The sequence below is a fragment of the Ochotona curzoniae genome, unplaced genomic scaffold (assembly GCF_017591425.1).
Source record: "Ochotona curzoniae isolate NIBS_2020 unplaced genomic scaffold, NIBS_Ocur_1.0 patch90, whole genome shotgun sequence".
NCBI classification, from domain to species: Eukaryota; Metazoa; Chordata; class Mammalia; order Lagomorpha; family Ochotonidae; genus Ochotona; species Ochotona curzoniae.
Genome location: NW_024467073.1, coordinates 30,538 through 51,081, shown reverse-complemented (window position 1 = coordinate 51,081; position 20,544 = coordinate 30,538). Strand labels below are relative to the sequence as shown.

Here is a 20,544-nt window from a genome sequence, read left to right as displayed (position 1 = left end):
TGTTTTTAATAAGGTTGTCAGTCAACTGTTTCCTCCCCAAGGAATTATATATAACTTTGAATGTTCAACAACCACTCACATAAATATTCTAGAACTCAAACTCAAGACATTTGTACTACAGAGTAATACCAGTCTTGATGAACATAGCTCAATCTACATACCTGTCACTCTCTTAATGAGAAGTGGCCACTTATTAGTAAGGGAAATGGGCACTACTGTCATGCATTAGATACTGTGAATAAGAAAATATGATTTTTGGAACTGTCTTTTAAAAAATTTATTTTAAAAAATACCTGAAAGACCATTCAGATCACTGAACATTAAAATGGTATAAAATAAGTAAATGCCTTTGGAAAATGAACATATATATATATATTGCTAATTAAGAGGCGATTATTTATTGGTGGTAGCCCAGTTGGTAACAAGCAATTAAAATCAAAAACACATTAGTAATGGTTTCCTATAAAAAAACTGAAGGAAATACTGATTTCATTATTAAGACTCATTTTCATAATTACCTTCTTACCAAATGAAAACAACTAGCTCAATGCTTCACCATGCTTACTTGCTGCTGAAGCTCGGTCAGGCTACATGTAAGCTGGCTCAACCCTGTCCTGTTCACCACTGTGCCCCGCAGCACTGCCCACAGTGCCCGGGCAAAAAGGAGGTGATCAACAGACGTCTGAAGAACCAAATCCAGGAAAGAGGAGGTAAAATAACTTTATTGGTTTCTTTTTTGCAAATCGTTCTGCTCAAACTATAAACTGGTAGCTCTAATTTTTAGAAATATTGATTTTAAAAACCTTACTTGAGAGGTGGAAGGACATGATCACTCGTTCTTACGCACACATACAGTAATCCAGACCACACGAGTCAAAGTTACATTCTAAGCTATGAGATATCAATAGTATATAAATAAAATTTAATAGTGAAAAAGAGATCTGGAAGCCCTGTAAATGTTTACCTTACATATGTTTGGAGTACATCTCATGGATTAAGGAAAACACAGGAAACTCATTTGTTCAGGCGGTTATTTAAGTGTTTACATACATTCTTTGTTATTTATAACTAAATTTACATTTCCTCATATTAACATATGTTCCTAATTAGCAGGTAATCAAATTATGCCAGTGAGAAAAATCCTTATAGTACCTTCATTGACTTGCTGACTCTAAGAAAACACTGAACATGAACATGTACAAAAGAGGCATCTGAATAAAACAGCATGTGCATTCTTTAATATTTGTACAATACGAGCTTTACACTTTTGTTTGGAGCAAATCTGAAGAAAACTCAGGCTTCCCATGCTAAGATAATGGTTCAGGTGACTGCCACAGAAGTACATACCAAACAAACCAAGTCACGTCCTCAGGTTTTGCGAGTACTGAGAGGATTTCCCCTGCCCTAGATGCTTTATTACATTCCTGAAAAATATAGGAGCAACAGCTTATCACAAGTCTCCACTAGCGCAGTAATGATGGAATCAAAACAACACATCAGACTTGTAAGGATGCGAAGATGCAGAACAGCTAGAAGTCACAGTTTATGCCTCTTCTTGCTCTGGATAATTTAGAATTTTACGGTGTGCCTGACGTAAATATTGCTGCTGTTTGAAATAAACCTTAAATGCTCCTTTTATGGCAACAAAAGCAATTCCACCCTGGAATAAAAAGGAAAATTAGTTTTTAAGGATATATGTTTAGAGATACATAATAAAATTTACTCAGATCACAAAAGACATGGGCATTGCTGCTGAATTAATTCAGATAACTGCAAATGAAAAAGTTCCCTTTTCTATCATGGGGTGAGACAGGGAGAGAAATCAATGACTGCATGTAATGGTGGAGAAGGGCTTCCTGTGATCCTATCTGAGTCATCTTCCACTCTGCTACAGAAAGGAGAACGCCAGCACTATTACAGATTCCCAGGAAAGGGCAGCGGCAGTAGGAATATTGGCAGCAAAACCACCTGTGGGTCCAGGTCTCATTTAATCCTCCCAGTTATCTGGAAGTATAGCATTGTCTCCATTCTAAGGGCACAGAGAAGTCACGAAGTTTGATTTGGGTTTCACACCAAGGCAGCTTCTGAGTTAGGACTTAAACCAGGCGGTCTGACCCTACGAGTAGATACGCATCACAGTAAACCAGCTGGCAAGAGGAACGTGTGGGCTGAGTCGTGTACATCACAGGAGAGAAAATGCCCACAGCATTGTTCCGAAAGGCCAGAACTGCCACAGTGAGTTCTCTTTTCTTATTTCCTTGAAAGCTATCTGATGACAGAATCCAACCAAGGTGTAAGGCAAAGGAGTCAGAGATCAACTACTTAATACAGTCCCCCCCACCTTATAAAACCAACAGTTTATTCTCCTTTTATGTCACTGGAAATAAGTAACACTGAAGCCATCTTACCAAGATTGTCCTTTGTAAATTAGAGTTAACACTACTGAACATCAGTTTACCAACTATTGTTGCAATAGTAGGAAAGACAAGAGCTCCACACAAAATTCGGGTAGCAGAGACATGATCTGCTAGAGGATTGGCCTCAGCTGGAATTCGAGGAACAGGACAGCCAATACCTAGAGGAAAGCAGTGCAGTTTTAGTGCTAATAAATCAGAATAGCTAAAATATCCTCAGAAAATTTCTAAAATCATGTTATAGTTTGAAAACAAGATCAATTTGACATGTACTTTATAAACACAAATTCACAGGGCCCAGCGCAGTAGCCTGGTGGCTAAAGTCCTAGCCTTGCATGCGCCGGGATCCCATATGGGCGCTGGTTCTAATCCAGACACGCTTCCCATCCAGCTCCCTGCTTGTGGTCTTAGAAAGCAGTCGAGGATGACCCAAAGCATTGGGACCCTGCACCCGTATGGGAGACCAGGAAGAGGCTCCTGGCTTTGGTATGGCTCAGCTCTGACAGTTCTGGCCACTTGGGGAGTGAATCATCAGACGGAAGATCTTCCTCTCTTTCTCTGCTCCTCTCTGTATATCTGCCTTTACCAAACAAAACAAAGCAAAACCCAACACAATTCATGGCCTTACCTGGAAATATACTGTTCAAAATCTGTAGTTTATTTGAGTATTTACGCCATAGTCTAAGCACGTAGTCCTCCCAGCGAATCATCTTGCCTAATATCAGCATGACAGGAATAGTAGGAAGTCCGATCAAAAGGAATAAAGGATCAGCTCTCTCCATAACATCCAGACCTTCTTTATGGCCTACAACCTATGAAACAGAGGACGGCTAGAATCACTTCCATAATCTAATAAAACATGGAATGTTGAAGCTTAATTCATTTTATAGAAGATACTTAATTTTGAAAAAATACAGAAATTAAAAGCTTAAAATGTCTTTCAAGGAAAAGCCAGTCTTGAAGCTATTTCATGTTATACTGGAATAAAGTTTTTAAAGTGGCTGATAATTGAATATACTAATGAAATGGAAGGGGAAGCACTCTAGTTCCTCTCATTTGATTTGCTCAGACTGGGCTAATCAGAGGATAAAACACTAGGGACTCTGTCTTCCAAAGAAGTATCTATAGTCTTGTTCTGTTTAGCAGGCAAGCACAGTCGGGGAAGGGGCAGGAGTGGCCTGCAAGACCAGGACTTCCAGATCACTCACCTTTGGCTCTCTGCTTGATTGCTTAGGGTGTTAGGGTTCTGGCTGGCAAAGTGTGTGCTTCACAGACCTAATCTGTTTAAGGTAGGTTTTTAAGGTGGAGATTTGGGAGATCATAGTAGCAAGTCCAGTTTTCCCCACAGAACCCAGGCATTTTCCAGTGGAACTGTGGGTATCTTATCTATGAGATAATAAAGCTAATACAATCCCTTCCCACCTCTATCTGGGACTTGGGGTTATTTCTTAATTGTTTTAGACCCCAGAGGGCAAGAAGGACAAAACTTACAATTGAAATTCTACACATCCTCTCAAAATCCTTTTCACTTCCTGCTTGGTCTCAGCCTTACATTTCTCTCAGCATCTCCATTCCTCAGGAGAGTTTCTTATTTCTGGTGAATTTTCCTGAAATCCTTTCAAAGATCTTGAACGATAGTTCCCTTCAGTGCAAAGTCTCAATGCTTGCAAATTAAGGCTGTTTCTCGGAGGAGTCATTCTCATTACTTTTAACAGGGGAAGGAGAGTGAGTCTTGGGCTCCCTGCTCACTCAGGTATTGTACAACGAGGTGGCAATTTGATTTGGAAATACTTATAGTATGCTATAGTTCTGATCACACTTGAGGAGTGAGGAAAAAGGGATATTAAAAAAGATCTTGCCTGTCTCTTGAAAGAGGAGAGAAGCAGAAAAGAGGAGAGGGAAGATTACAAGCACCCAGAGCTGACACAAATTCAGGGAAATAAGCTCATGAAATATAAATGGGATTTCTCCAGAAGTAAGGTGCCCTTTGTGTCAGCCATTACATCTGATGGTTTTTAAGGTGAACAACAAGGGGATGTAAAATAAGGTCATGCTGAGAATGGTCAGGGCAGATTGAAATCCTCGGAATCAGATTTGACCCAGGTGAATATGTTCGGAAAGGGTAAAGCTTCAGTCAAATACAGTCTAGGCCTACACAGCACAGAGAACTTATCTAACCAAGACACAATGTTAAAGGGGAGGCTAGCCTCTTATTAGGGTCAAAAGTGATGGCACTGGATATGATATCTCCCATGTCTCCTCACAGAAATGAACACCTTCACATCTTGCATATAGAAGGTGATTATTCTAAGTTGCCCTAAAGTGAAAAGGCCTATATCATAATATTTCAAGAGCTCTAATTCCACAATTTGGCAAAAGTGGATTATAGCTTAGGGACTGTTTTATCCATAATGCTCTTATGGGACATTCCATTTTTGTATTTTTATTTTCCACATAATGACTACTTTAAAATTACAACTAAATGTGATTAAATTTTCTCACAGCAGTATCAATTAAATTTCAGGCACTTGGAAGAAAATCTCTCCTTTTTTGATCTAGAAATATAAAGCAGTGTGAATAGGTATGGACTATGGCAAGGGGAAATTTGTGCATCACGGTAGTGAGAACCTTGTAACCCAGAGGAAATTAAAGGGAATAGGATAAAGGATGAGCGAAGATGGGGCCCTGTACCCCTGAAATAAAGTGCACACAATAATGGGTCAGCCGTAATGATGGTCTACACAAAGTCAGTGAGCCCCCAGTATTATCAGGAACAGCCAGGCTTCATGCTTCAAAACCAAATTATTTTAAAACTTCAATTCTGGGGGCCTGGTAGGATGGTTTAATTGGCTAATCCTCTACCTTGTAAATGACAGGATCCCATATGGGAGCTGGTTCATATCCCGGCCGTTCCACTTCCCTTCCAGCTCCCTGCTTGTGACCTGGGAAACAGTGGAGGATGGCCCAAAGCCTTGGGACCTTGCTCCCATATGGGAGACCTGGAAGAAGCTCTTGGCTCCTGGCTTCGGATCAGCTCAGCTCTGGCTGTTATGGCCATTGGGGAGTGAACTAGCAGACCCGTCTCTCCTCTCTGTAGAGCTGCCTTTCCAATAAAAATAAATTAATCTTAAAAACTTCAATTCTGGGGTAAGATTTACAAAATACAGAAAAGCTTCTTGAAGATCTTACTATCCATGATGTCTAATAGGCTTACAGCAATATGCTTGTCCCACTCCCCAATGCCCAGCCTTACTGAAGAACTAAAAGCTGGATCTTCATATTCACATAGGTTGCAGTTTGTTGATGCTGAAAGGCTAAAATTTAATTAACTGTAAAATACTACTTATTTGGAACTCTCTTTTCTTTTTTTCAAAATTAGCTAAGCTGGCATTGTAGTGGGATGGGTTATGGTGCCATCTGAGTCCTAGTTTTAGACTGGTCCAGCTCTGACTGGGGCAGACATTTGGGGAGTGAACCACCAGATGAAGAGCTCAGTCTTCCTGTTCTCCCTAACCCCAACTATGCCTTTGGAATAAATAAATCCTGGGCTAAGACAGGAGCTTCTTCAGATCCCTCCTACGGACCTGGGTCCTGTTCCACTGCTTTCCCCGGGGGCATTAGGAGGGGGAGGGATGGGATGTGGAGCAGGTGGGACTTGAAACAGTGCTCATATGGGATGTCAGTGTTGCAGGCATTAGCCTATGTGTGTGTCAATGCACTGACTCTGACCTTTTTCTTTTTTTAATTTATTGCAAAGGGAGACAGAGATCTGTTGGCTCACTCCCTAAATACCTGTAATAGTCAGGGTTTTCCCAGGCTGAAGCCAGGAGCCTGTGACTTGATCTGTGTGCCCTATGAGAGCATTAGAGGTCCATGTACTTGAACCTTACCTGCTGCCTCTCTGTACAGATTAGCAGGAAGTTAGAATGAAGATGGAGTTGGAATTTGAACCTATGCATCAAGTGTTCCAAGTGGAGTCTGAATTACTGTGCCAAATGCCCACCCCAGAACCCTACTTTCATGGAATAGTGATGAACCAACAAGTTTTCCCATTCAGAATTAAGGATACTTAAACACTATAATTAAGAGTGGGTTGTCTTCACTTTAGAGACAAGAACGGGAACTAGGCTGAATATTTAAGTCCCACTGTTCCAGGATTAAATGTTCCATCTGCCTCCAGACCAGGCTTCAGTTAAGGAGCCCTAGATTAACACAGGAATTGTAATGCTTCTTCCTTGTTGTATGGCACAGGAGTAAGTAATAAAATTTATTCCACAAAATTTGTAATGAAGATTAAATGCATCAATACTTAAAAGATGTCCAGCCAGGTCCTGGGTGGGGGTGGGGAAGATGACTGTCATGTGTAATCACAATAGAGATTCAATCAGAAGGTCAGATTCAAACATGCTCCCTCCACTGCTCCGCCCCAACAGGTGAGCTTGAGCTGGCTCATGGAGAGGATGAAGGCAAATGGGAAAAGAATAGTGATCTGATTCCTGGATCTGATTTATCCAACTTCCAGAGCATTCAGAGAAGAAAAGGTGAAGAAGGAGCCAAATTTTGAAAAGCAGATCCTAAATACTACTCAGGATTCAGTGGGGCTTATTCCCCAACATATCTGCTTAGACAGTATAAGTTATTTTACTAACACACTTCATAATCATACTACAATTAACTGTTGTCACAGCCAGTCCTCCTCAGTTATGGGTTAAAAAGATCAAAGATGTTTTCTAGTCAGACAGTATATGTGAAGATTATTGCTAAATGATGCCACATTATTTGTAACTTTGGCTTGCTTACACCACTTCCATTTTATCAATCCAAATTATTTATTTCAGGGGCCAGCCTAGGTTTACTTTTCTTGAAACTCTGAATTGGGGTCAGCATTGTGTCACAGCTGGAAAAGTTGCCACCCACAACACCAGCATCCCATATGGACACCATTTTGAGTGCCAGCTGCTCCACTTCGAATCCAGCTCCCTGCTAATATACCTGGAAAAGCAGTGGAAGATAGGTCAAGTGCTTGGGCTCAGAATGAAGCTCCAGGCTCCAGGCTTCAGCCTGGCCCAGCCCTGGCCATTGTAGCCATGTGGGGAGTGAAGACTGTAAATAGGAACATATCCCATTATGCTCTGTCTCTCCCTCTCTTTAACTCTTTAAAATAATAAAATGCTTAAGTCAAAAAGCCCCAAAGTTTGAATTATCTTTCACTTTTTCTAATTTAAAATCTTGTTTGTGGAGTCTCTCTTCACACTCCCTGAATTGTATGAATGCCTCAGAAGGACAGGATGCCTGATCTCAGGGAACACCTCATAGACATGTAGTCTGGCCTTAGCTGCAGGACTGGGCCATCTCTGTTGCTGACTTCCATGCAAGGACGAAAAACACCCAGATACACACAAAAGACAGCCAGTTCTTTTAAGTCAACAGAAGAACTGAAGTGCCTCTTCAAAGAGTGGACAGAAAAGCAGCTGAATGACATTTCAGGCCAAGTTCTACAGCAAGCACCTAAGTCTGTGAACATTCTGAAATAGGCATGGACAACCAACAGGCCTTACAATTTGATACAGAGAGAACAATGAAGAGCCTGTGTAAAGACAGATGGAATTTGTTATCTTAATGACACCGGGGACAAGGCCGTAGCCACTGAAGGGAAGGTCTCTTCTGACTAGTGATGGGGACCCATTGGTGAGGACTGAATTGGGAATAAGAAAGCAGCAAGCTTAGGGTCACAAGCTCAAAGTTGTCAGTCTCACCTACCTGCCACTCAAGTAACAGCCGTAGGGCATTCTTTCCCTTCCTGGGATCCCTTAGGGATTCCTGAGGCAGCATCAATGGAATAGCTCCATCTCCTAGCACCAGTGTAGTCTGACTGCAAGGAATGGTGCACCATCCTGCCACAGACATAGGAAGGAAACATTTCTCTTCCTTGTCTTTCCTTGCTTGATTCTCACCAGCAGACCAGATGGGTCTGTAATTCCCCGTCACTTTTCTAATAAGCACTAAAACAAACAGTGCAAGCCTGAACTGAAGTTGGATGGTGGTGGTACTCTACATATTAAATCAGGCTAAGGAAATGGAATCTAAAAAAGTAGGTGGTTTTTAACCTTTTTTTCACTATACTGATGATCAGTGTTTTATACTTGGGACTCAGCTTAGTGACGGTTTCCTTACTCTTTTGGTGTCATCAATATTTTATGAAGAAATCTCACAATACTTTGTCTCACCATGACTATCAATGCAGCAAAGCAACTATAAAAGCTGCTCACTATGGATCCTGGCACAGATATTATAATGCAGTGTCTAGAATATTAGATGTAACTCCTTCTATCCCATTTTCTTCTGTGCACTCTCATATATGTATAGATATCTTCATTTTAATCAACTTTATTTGAAAGTCCAAATTAGAGATAGAAAGATCTTCCATCTGCTGCTTCAACCCCCCGACAGGCTGAGCTGAAGTTAGGAACCAGGAGCATTGCGGTCTTCCACAAGGGGGCCAGAGCCCTCCACACTGGGCTATTTGCTGCTGCTTTTCCGAAGCCATGAGCAGGGAGCTGGAGCAAAAATGGAGTGGCTGGAACACAAACCAGCATCCAAATGGGATGTTGGTGTAACAGCCTGTGGTGGCTCAACCTGCTGTGTTCTAATTTACATTTTTAAAAAGCAAATACAAGTGTGTGGCAAATCTGAGCTACTTACAAAACACTTAATCATTCTGCTGCTCTTAAAAAGCAATACTTAAGATAATAGAATAACATAGGAAGATGGAAAGTAAGATGTTGATGGAATTATTTTAGAATGATTCATTTGGGAAGAAGGATTGACAGAAAAGAATGAAGTAAGAATAGCAACCAAGAGGATCCTTTATCCACCTGGGTATGGCAGACAATGACAAGAAGCCAGGTGCTAAAGACTGGAAAGGAAGCCCAGATTCAAGACACCATCAATATGATAAAAATACTTGGACTTGGCCAGTGTTGGGCTAGGACATAGCAAGTATCAAAGGGAGCCCCAAGACTGTAGGATGTAAACTGAGCAGATGGGAGAACAACAGTAGTAATCAAAACTTAGAGAAATTATGATGATGGGGCACAGGTCTAGGTTGTAAATGGAAGAGAAAAAGTTTTGATTTCAATAATGGTGAGTGTGGAATCATAAGAGATTACTTAAGGAGAATGATCCAGCAGGGCTGGATTTCAAAGAGCAGAGAAAGATCTGAACATGAAACAACAGAGATGACCACAGGAAATCTTTAGGAAGAAAGAGAATAGTAAAGGGTCTGGTGTGAAGTATTGAAATTTAAGTCTGATATTCATCACTGGTGGTGGCATTGTTAAAATAACAAAAGACTGGAAGCAACTAACTGTCACCAATAAGAGACAGATTAGTTAAACTGTAATTTTGTAAGAATACCATAGAGATTTTTATTTAATAATATATATGAAAAGTTTTCTAAGGTTCACCATGAAAAAATAAAGAGATGTGGCTAAAATAAGCTTTCTTTTAGTAAAAAATGTAGAGAAAGGCGTTTATTTTTCTCTCAAATACATATAAAAGAAGTGTGGAAATATATATATTTCCTCCCTAGCTAGCCAATTCATATATATGTGGAAACAAAAACAGTGGCTAGCTAGGGAGGAGAGGGGCAAATGAAGCCCAGGAGTAGGAAGACGTTTTGCTAGATGTTTATGTTTTCTTACTTTCACGTTACAAGAGTGTTGTTATTCAAAATAACTTTAAAATATCCTAACAAGAATTTTAGATCTTTACACAGTAGTTATCACTGAATAGAGTAAAATAGTGAACCTGCATCACTGTCACTGCTCCATAAGTCACAGCTGTCCAATAGATAGAGCCAACCATTATTCCCGCTGCAGCAAATGGACAAGCTTTTGAGATCAGTCTATCTGCAAGATCCAAGACGTAAACAACTGGACCTACAATACAAAGAAAACAAAGTTCAATACAATCGTTGGTGAAATGACTTGGGCAATATTTTCTAAAAACCTAAAATACATTTATGAAGTTGGATATTCTAATGTTTTAGAAATAATTGTTATAAAATTGCTAAGAACCCAGATTTAAACAGGTTAGAATTTCTGTCATTTGCACGAACAGCCTAATTATTACTTCTTAAATTCAAAGAAATATCCTCTTCAAATTTTCATCTGTGTTATTGAATAAAAAGTCAGATCCCCAAATATAGCTACTGCTTATAAAGGAAATAGTTCTCTCAGTTCCACCTATTGTAGAATCAAAAGGCCATTTCCCTTAGCTCTTTGCAGTTACTAGCAATGATTAAATTATTCTGTACTCAGTAATTGGAATATCACTTCTCTGACTTCATGCATTGTACAGTATGTAAAGATAATCAAGGCTATTTTCTTACTTACAAAGTAAATATCTTATTTATTTCAATGTGCTATATTTAGTTGGATATTATTCCTTAGCAATCTTCATTTTATGACACCAGTTTTTATGGCACTCTAGAATTTGTATGTGCCAATTATGAAATTAGGCTATTATTTCCTTCTGGAACAACTAAATTTGAAGGGATTCTACTAATTACCATTAAAGCCCCTTTTAATTTTGCAAGATCAGGGGTGGGTATTTGGCGTAGCAGTGAGAATGTAACACAGGGCCTATATCCCACACTGGAACTTGGGTTTAACTCCTGCTTCTGGGTCCTGGTTCTAGCTTCCTGCCAATACAGAGCTTGGAGGTGGTGGTGAAAACTTAAGTGGTTGGGTTTTGCCACTTAGGTGAGAGACCCAGATTGAGTTCCTGGCTCCCCATGTTATAGTCATCCTGGGAGTGAACTAGCAGTGAAGCAATGAAAACGCTCTGTTTATCAAAAATAAAAACAAACAAACAGCCAAAAAACAAATAAAAATTTGAAGTCAAAGAACTGCAAAACCAAAAGAATATGAAATATTTCAGTAAACTTCTGAAGAGTCTATACATATGATTATGTGAGACATTTTCTTAGAATGTTTAAGAATTACCTACTTTCTGAGTTATTCTAAAAGAGAATACTATATACAAAACAGCCTATTTCCACTGTAAAAAGAACATGGCAATCTGATGATAAAATAATGAATCATGTATAAAAATAAGTATTCTGCAGAGACTCAATCAAGATTCCCTGAAGATGGCTTGAAGCAGAAATATCACTTGTCACTGTGTAGGGAGACTATATAATAAACTAGAGAGAATATTAAAGGAGATGTTGAAGGACCTGTGGTTTAAATGTAGTATATTGTAAGTTCTATCCTACAGAACATTTGCAACTAAAAGTATCTTTTGGGATCAATAATGAAACAAGTCTGAGTTCATGTTGCCTCTCTTATCATTTAATACAAGTTTGCATTTCTTGAGTGTTTACATGATACCAAGTGATATGCCACAGGCATATTTATTTAATCTCATGTAAGGGTGCAATTCTCAAAATTCACAGTTTTGCTGGGTTCATTTTCATAACTCCCCCAGAAGGCACAGTAGAAGTTACCATAGTCAATCATGAAAGAACCCTCAAATGCTGGAAGTAGAAGTTAAGGTCTGTGAGTATGAATAAGGAAAGCCTAGAAATATTCTCCATTAAAATCATCTGAGAAAACCGAAGACTCCTCAGTTGCAGGCAACTGCCTAGGTTGCCTTGTACCCAAGGAAGTGTTACACTGCTGGGAGAAAAGCAGCCAGTAGCTGGTGGGCATTCTGGGCCTGGTTAATGCTAAATTTGTGTTAACTATACCAGTATAGTTGCCTTTTTATTTATTTATTTTTAATGTTTAAAGATATGTGGGGAAGGCAGGGAACACCAGGCTGGAACATACCATCCTGGCCCCCAGACAGGGTGCTGCAGATGGCTTGGAGAAGGTACTAGAATGGGAGCAGTACTACAGTACCTGCCCACAGGGGTTGGAGCAGGGGGTGGACCATGTCAGGCTGGGCACAGCATCCACCATAGTGCAAGAGAACCAGTTTAGGGGGCAGATTCTGTAGGGGACTTGTGGGCTTGCCTCTGTGGGTTTGTGAGGAGAGCTGGGGTTGGTAATGGATCCAGCCAGAGTGAATCCACCCAACACTCATAGGAGTGGAGGCTAGGAGAAGACCAGGTGGGGCCAAGCTGTGGCACTTGCCAGCACATGCAGAGGCTGAGACTGAGGGCAGACCATGCCAAGATGGGTCACTGCCCCCTGGCATGTATGGCATCTGGGGCCAGGAGCCAGCCTGGTAGGGGAACATGGGAAACTCCCCTACTAGGCTACAGTTCACAATGGGAAGCACAAGAGATGGGTTTGAGGGTGAAATTGACCAGGCAGCTTGCATACACGGGTAGGTGCACTGGCTGCTACAGGTCACAGATTGAACCAAAAGCGTCAAATCTGAGATCACCCCAGGAAAGGTTTCTTGGGGGATTCTCTGAGTAGAGTACTGAACTCAGGCTCTGACCACAGGGAAAATCACTGGCCACATGTAGTCCAGCCTTGAATTAGATGTACTGAGACTGGGCCTCCTCAGCTGCTGATGCCTATGCAGTGGACAGCATGTCCAGGTGCACAAAGGGGACATGACAACCAGCTAATCTAGGCCAGCAGGCAACGTCAAGTGCCTTGTCAGAGGATGGGAAACAGAAGAGGTTGGACAATTCACCTGACCAAGCTTTGCAAGATGTTCCCAGGTCTGTGGCTGCACTAAGGTGGATTTGGTCAGCCAATGGATCTTGGAAAAATTTTCTCAACCCTGGTGCAACAAAACCAACACCTCAGAGCTATCAATACCACTCAAATGACACACTCAGTATCAGTACACTATTACCCATATCAGAATCTCTAGGGTGTCATCAGGCGACTTCCCTCATCCCTCTTCCCCGGGTACTGGTATGATCTGACAGCAAGGAGTGGCTTCTTCACCCTCCACTGACACAGGGGAAAAACAAACATTCGCCCAACCACCCTGCTCCGTGCCTGGTCCTCACTACCCTAATTGGAAGGCCATATGAGCATGCATCCCTGTCATCTATGCAAACAATATTAAAAAAAGTAAAGACATAAGAAAACATGCACAGATTCTTTCCAGCACATCTATCCAACTACATATTCCATCCATTTGAAGTCAAATCTGTACAAAAGATCCCTTCTCCTTACCAATGCAAAGCCTCAGCTCTAGCAATTCTATCTATGCTACTATATCTCCTCCCTACTTTGAACAGATTTATTCTCATCAAGTGTTAACATTGCTTCTTCTCTGTGGATCCTGGTTGCCTCTCTATTCCATTTCTCTGCTCCCCTTGCAATAACTTTTTTGAAAGACCTGCCTGTATCTTCCTCCTTTAGTTTACTCTGGAATCTATTCCATCAACACACTGCAAATTGAGGTTACTGACAGTCTCCACACAGTGAAAGCCAACAGTCTAATTTCAAACTCCATGGCTTATCAACAACCTCTTGACACAAACAATCCCCTGCCTTCCCCGTATATGTCAAAGTACAACATCAATATCTCCTGGTTTATTATTATTATTTTTAAATTTTCCCCTTGTTTACTGTTCATTTTTCAGTTTCTCTTACTGGCTTCTCCTTTTTTTTTTTTTTTTTTTTTTTAATTCTTGTTTTGTTAATTCAAGAAGCAGAGAATCAGAATGAGAGAGGAGAGGAGAGGCAGAGAGCCAGAGAACACCTCCATCTGCTGGCACACTACTGAAATACTCAAAATGGCCTGGACAAAATTGAGAGGTCAATCATGGTGAATGGCAAGGACTTGGCTACTTGAGCCATCACTGCTGCCTCACCCTCCACTGACACAGGAGAAAAACGGGGTGTGCACTGGGGAAGCCAGAATCAGAGCCAAGAATGCTGATGTAGGATGTAGTATCTTTTTTTTAAAAAAAAAAATTATTTTTATTACAAAGTCAGATATACTGAGAGGAGAAGAGACAGAGAGGAAGATCTTCCGTCGATGATTCACACCCTAAGTGACCGCACCCATATGGGATCCCGGCGCATTCAAGGTAAGGACTTTAGCCGCTAGGCTATGCCGCTGGGCCCTAGGATGTAGTGTTTTAACTGCTGAGTCAAATGTTTGCATTACTTTCCACTTCCCTTCCCTTTTTAACCACTAACACACTCCCAAATTTACTTATTAATTCTGTTTCTACTTCTAAAAATTGGAAAACTATGCCCTGTGAGCCAAATCCATCTAGATGCTTGTTTTTATTAAGTTGTATTGGAAGAAGTTCACATAACAAAGTCTTTTAAGATATTCATCATCTGGTTATTTATAGAAAAAGTCTGTGTTCCTGTGACTCTCTCAAGTATTTATTAAATTGAATTCTTTGTTGGGAAGGTGCTTCTAGTACTTGGAATTAATTACTACTGGAATGAAGCAGTAATTGCTAATATTTATATGAACATCTAAATATATTGTTTTATTCTTTTATTTTACTTAATTGGAAAGGCAGATACACAGAGAGAAAGATCTATCCACTGGTTCACTCCCCAAGTGGCCATAATGGCTGGAGCTGAGCCAATCCAAAGCCAGGAGCCAGGTGCTTCTTCCAGGTCTCCCACACAGGTTCAGGGTTCCAAGGCTTTGGGCCATCCTCCACTGCTTTTCCAGACCACAAGCAGGGAGCTGGATGGGAAGTGGAGCAGCAGGGATACAAACTGGCATCCATATGGGATCCTGGATATAAGAAAGGATTTAGCCACTAGGCTATCACTCAGGGCCTGAAAACCTAACTCATTAATTAGAATAACCCATCATTACTATTTTTGTTTATCATGAACGGCAGAGATTTTTAAATTGTTTTTTCCTGGGAAAATCTCAAGAAGGTTCTAACATGTGTCGGTTTTTCTCCAAAATCATTGGCTATGAATTCTGTAGCACAAGAAAAAAATCAACTGGATTCTTTTTAATGTGTTACAGCAAAAAGCATTCTGGAAAGTGGGGGAAAGCTAAGACTGTGACTCTTGGAAAAACTCAATTCTAGCGAGAGGAAAAAGTATGAAAAATCTGTACCACAAGTTAACTATGTAAGGGCATTAAAAATTTAAATTTTAAAAAAGACATTACTGAATTTTTAATGCCTTAGTAGGAGTTATTAAGTTTTGAAAAGTATTGCATTTACACAATGGATTCTAACTGAAGAAGTTTTATGTCTTGAAAATCCAATAAATTCAAGAACACTATGGAAGGTTGCAATTAAATGGATGTCTACTGTAAATTCTTGGCACAAGGGAGTTTTTTTTTTAAAGATTTATTTATTTTTATTGGAAAGGTAGATATACAGAGGAGGAGAGACAGAGAGGAAGATCTTCCATCCGATGATTCACTCCCCAAGTGACCACAACTGCTAGAGCTGAGCCAATCCGAAGCCAGGAGCTCTTCCGGGTCTCCCACATGGGTGCAGGGTCCCAAGGCTTTGGGCCATCCTTGACTGCTTTCCCAGGCCACAAGCAGGGAGCTGGGCTGCTGGGATTAGAACCAGCAACGATGTGCTTGGAAGGCGAGGACTTCAACTACTACGCTATCGCACCAGGCCCAAGAGAGCTTTTTAGAGAGAAAATGTATACCCTAATATCATGAGTAAATTCAGAACTTCACATTTCAGATTGGAATGACATCAGAAAGCAAGCTGAAATTTATCTGAAACTCCTAGGTCGATGTCTACTGAATAATAAATAGTTTTATTTGGCAGACACCAAAAATATAATCTCCTACTGCTGTGAATCAAAGTCAAGCCTATGAATCCGTGGCTACTAAAAGCATGCTGCAGAATTTAAATAAATCAGGGACTGAAGGGCAAGTACGCAATATTTCATGTTAAATACCTGTTAGCAATGCTCACAGTACTATCCAGAAACATAAGGACCTAATTCCCAAGTGAAAGATATCCTTAAAAGCCTAAAATCAGTGTGCTAAAGTATCTAACAGTAATAATGATGTAATGAACATATACAAGTTCCTCACACAACCTCAAATAAATTCCTTAGAATACAGCATCTGCATAAATTGTTAAGGCTTTTATTGTTAGATACAGATTATAGATTAATTATAGATTAATTTATAAAATATTTAACAAGCAAATTAGGCTGCTTGCAGAAACCAATCCAGTTGCTACATTTGCCTTTTGCTTTGCATTGAATTGGTAATGATAAAAACCCAACTTCTAAGCTGAAAAAACAACCCCACCTTGAGAGCAGTCTGGAACTGCAGATCTTGAAGCTCCTGAGGCTTCAACAACATAGGTCCAGACTCAGTCCTTGCTGCATATTTTTTTGATACACATTATCTCAAATGTCCTGACCTTTTCTTCAGTCTGTGAAAACTCAGCTAACTCCCCAGGGAAAATTAACCTAACTCAACAGAGGTTAACTAGTTTCTCTATCCCACCCTGTCCATGGCCCATGAGGCTTCCTTCACATACTACCCCAAAATGCACTTACCCCTTTGCTTGTGCATAATGTTAGTACTTTATGTTCTTGTTCAGTGTTTGTTCAGTTGTCTCAATATCCTTTATGTCTGTCCATATCAGCATCATCTTAGACTGAAAACTCCCAAGGGGCAGGGACCATGTCTGTTTAACTTGTTTTGTACGGTGCCTAGGATAGAACCATGTACAGATAGGTGCTTTAAAAAATGCTTTCTGAGAAGGAGCAGCATTACTCGCAAGGACTCTAGGCCACAGCTCTCTCAGCACATGGTACTTGTCAGTATGCACTTCAGCCTATTGCACCAGGCACTGAAAGATAATGGTCCAGGACCTAGTCATAGCACTCTGGCAAGCACTTAACTCCCTCTGTTGTTAAAATGGACTTAAAAAAAAAAAAGAAAAGGTAATAATTACATGGTTCCAAGTCGACACATGTGGACCTTGTTGAAGACATGAACTATACAGTAAAAACCAACTTCATTAACAGTGAAGAGTATGCAGGCTTCCTAGTGGAACAGTGGGGAGTTTTCAACTCCATCATTCAGTACTGTCGGAAGATTAGGCTTTGGAGGTTAGGTCTAAGAGCCTCGAATGAGTCTATGTAATTATTTTCATCTTGATTTTCTGTTTGCAGGTTTAGGTTTCACCTTTTTTATGTGAGAACAAATATCCTACAAACTCAGGATGTATGTTGCTTAGTCATCAAGATTATAAAAAGGGCTATGTTCTTTGACATTTTGTTTAAGATGACCCAATTAATAACAGCTGATTTTAAAATCTCAGCCCTGAAGAATTAAAGATGATGGGTATCTATCTATACATACATGGTATATATCACATTAAGATTGATAACTAAAGAGTAACATAGTAGTTCTTTAAAAATTACAGTTTGTGCCAGAGAAAACTTACTTGTCCTTATAAGAAAACAGCCTGCAGAATACTTCTGTGTTGTAAGGTACTTATGAGGCATCTACTGTATACCAAACATTTTACTATGTGCTAAAATGTAAATAATATTTAAGACATTAGCTGTTACCTCCCAGGAGCCTATGATCTAGTTAGGGCCAAAGAATAAATATGTATTAAATAACTAAAAAACTTTAAAAGTAACAAACCTATGCTATTACAGTATGAACTATACAGATAAAATGTTAAGAAACTTGGATCCACTGTGGTAGTGTAGCGGTTAAAGTCCTCATCTTGCCTGTGGCTCTGCTTCCAATCCAGCTCCCTGCTTGTGTCCTGGGACAGCAGTTGAGGATGGACCAAAGCCTTGGGACCCTGCACCTTCTTGGGAGACCCAGAAGAGGGTCCAGACTCCTGGCTTCAGATTGGCTCAGCTTCTGCCATTGAGGCCGCTTGGGGAGTGAATCAACGGACAGGTGACCTTCCTCTCTGTCTTTCTGCCTTTCTAATAAAAATAAATAAGTCTTTTAAAAAATGTTAAGAAACTTGAATAAGTATTACAGAAGGACAAGAATATTCAAAGTTTTAAATACTTAAAAAAACTCAAAAACCGAAAACTGAAAAACAAAACAAAACGCTGAATCTTCATCAGGACTTGACAACTCTGATGTGAACAGGGTGACCAATTCTTAATAGAGCTGAAAAAACAAGGGAATTCATATAAACTCAAACAGGGCATTCTGAGAAGACATTTCTATCTGGAGGTGAAAAACTGTTGACAGTTGATAGAAGATCTCCATCTCTTCCTGCCTTTCAAGTGAATAAATTTTGGCTTAAACGTTTTTTTAAGGTGAAAAAAATAACCACTGCCCTTCTTTATTAATAATGTTAAAAACAGTTTGTAGCACTATTTATACTCATTCTACATGTATGCCAGGTAATCATATACTATCTTTTAAATCATACCCATACCTAAAATTTTTCCATTGAATCATTTTTATTAAGAAAAACTATATTTTGTAAAATAACAAAAGACTATGAAAATTCCAGTAACCATATAGCCTGAGGAAGTCAACTGGACATTTAATTTACATTTTCCATTTAGGGTATATGAGAAGCTTGGCTATTAAACTCTTTTAGGAGACAATAAAAGAAGTTAGGCAAAAAAAAAAAAAGTTGGGCAAGTAGACTTTGCTGTGTGAATTTTGGAAAATTACCGTCACTTTCTACTTGTGTAGTAGAGAGAGAGAGTATTATCTATATCCAAATTTATATGAAGAGCTATTATTTCTTTCACTTCTAAATTATATGGATACCCAACTATGGACAAATTAAGCATGACAAAATTATGCAGTAGCGGTATACCGACAAGAGATGCTTGAAGAAAAAAATATTATTTAAGGCCCTGGAATAAAAAAAAGACAGCTTCAGGAAATTCTCTGGAAAGAAATACAGGATATTTGTTTTTTCCTTTCAGATCTAGCACAAGGAGTAGAAGAGAAATTCATGGGTCAAGAAATCTGAAGAGACAGAATTAGAATTAATATTCTGCAATATGCAATTACATTTTATTAAAGTTTCTGAAAATTTTACTGTAACATATAATTCAGCTATCCATATGTACATATAGTATATACCCAGAAAGCCTCACACTGATGAAACATCTTAAAACAAAATCTAGTTTTCATTCTTAAGGAGCAAGATCAGATGTAATCCATTAGAGCACACATGGAATCCTTCTTTTGAAGTCACTTTAGTAATCTGCCACATAATAGGGATATATATGGATTCTAAAGAGCTACTGAGTTTTCTTAACTATGAGCTTTGAACAACAAAGAGTATGCAAAATTGAACCACTATGGAATAGCTTTAGGTGGAAATTTTTTTTAAAAAGACTTATTTTTTTATTGGAAAGGCAGATATATAGAAAGGAGGAGAGACAGAAAGATCTCTCCACTGGTTGAATCTGCAAGTGGCTGCAATGGCTAGTGTTGAGTTTTTCCAAGCCAGGAGCCAGGAGCCTCTTTCGGGTCTTCAACATGGGTGCATGGTCCCAAGGCTTTGGGCCATCCTGCACTGCTTTCCCAGGCTACAAGCAGGGAGCTGGATGAGAAGTGTAGCAGCCAGGACAGGAATCAGTGTTCACATGGGATCCTGATGCTTGAAGGGGGAGAATTAGTCAATTGAACCACTGTGCCAGGCCCAGGCTGAAATTTTTCTTTTTTTTTTTTGACCATATAATATAAACTTGGACCGAAAGCAAAGAAAGACAAATTTCTGAGGTTGAGTTTAGGTATTACTAGAAACTTATAAATATGAAGTGATACTTGAATTCTTAAATGAATATTTGAAACGTGGTAAGACATGTCATGAAACTTCATGACAGCAGGTGGAATTCAGCTTGTTAGCTGAATTCATGGGTGATGAATGTCAAGTAGTTAGAGGAAAACAATACAGCCTTTTTATGATATAACCAGTACTTTGGGGGGGGGGCGGAAATCAAGCAAAAGTGTAAAATCACTCCCGCTTAACATTTGACAACCAATTTTGGGGGATGGTTATTCAACTTTTATACAAGCAGCTTCAACTATTGTTTCTGGGAACAACAGAAAAAGAACAAAACTGTAAAATTTTTTCTAATTTCATAGCAATCTAAGGATTTACTACTCATCAAAGACACAGGAAAGTATGCTAAAAATCAATCAAAATAGGCTTTAACACTGATTTTTTTTCCCTTTTTACAAGAAACAGCAAGGGTATTTTATAATGGATAAAGGGAAAATCCAT

The 20,544-nt window shown here is 39.6% G+C and overlaps 1 protein-coding gene across 3 annotated transcripts in view; it reads right to left on the bottom strand.

Moving 5' to 3' along the window:
- Positions 1-704: 704 nt before the first annotated feature.
- LOC121168286 (E3 ubiquitin-protein ligase MARCHF5) overlaps positions 705-20,544 on the bottom strand; it is a 40,747-nt gene continuing 20,907 nt past the window's right edge. Inside the window, exons 1-6 of one of the 3 annotated variants that reach the window (XM_040998227.1) lie at positions 17,761-17,883; positions 16,865-17,020; positions 10,224-10,354; positions 3,043-3,226; positions 2,409-2,575; positions 705-1,660 (exon numbers count right to left, since the gene is read on the bottom strand). In XM_040998227.1, the coding sequence (XP_040854161.1) occupies positions 1,544-1,660; positions 2,409-2,575; positions 3,043-3,226; positions 10,224-10,354; positions 16,865-16,880 (615 nt within the window). In that variant the 5' untranslated portion in view covers positions 16,881-17,020; positions 17,761-17,883 and the 3' untranslated portion in view covers positions 705-1,543. Of the gene's footprint in view, positions 1,661-2,408; positions 2,576-3,042; positions 3,227-10,223; positions 10,355-16,864; positions 17,021-17,760; positions 17,884-20,544 lie in introns of those variants that run through there. The other 2 variants (XM_040998226.1, XM_040998224.1) reach the window with 2 other exon arrangements.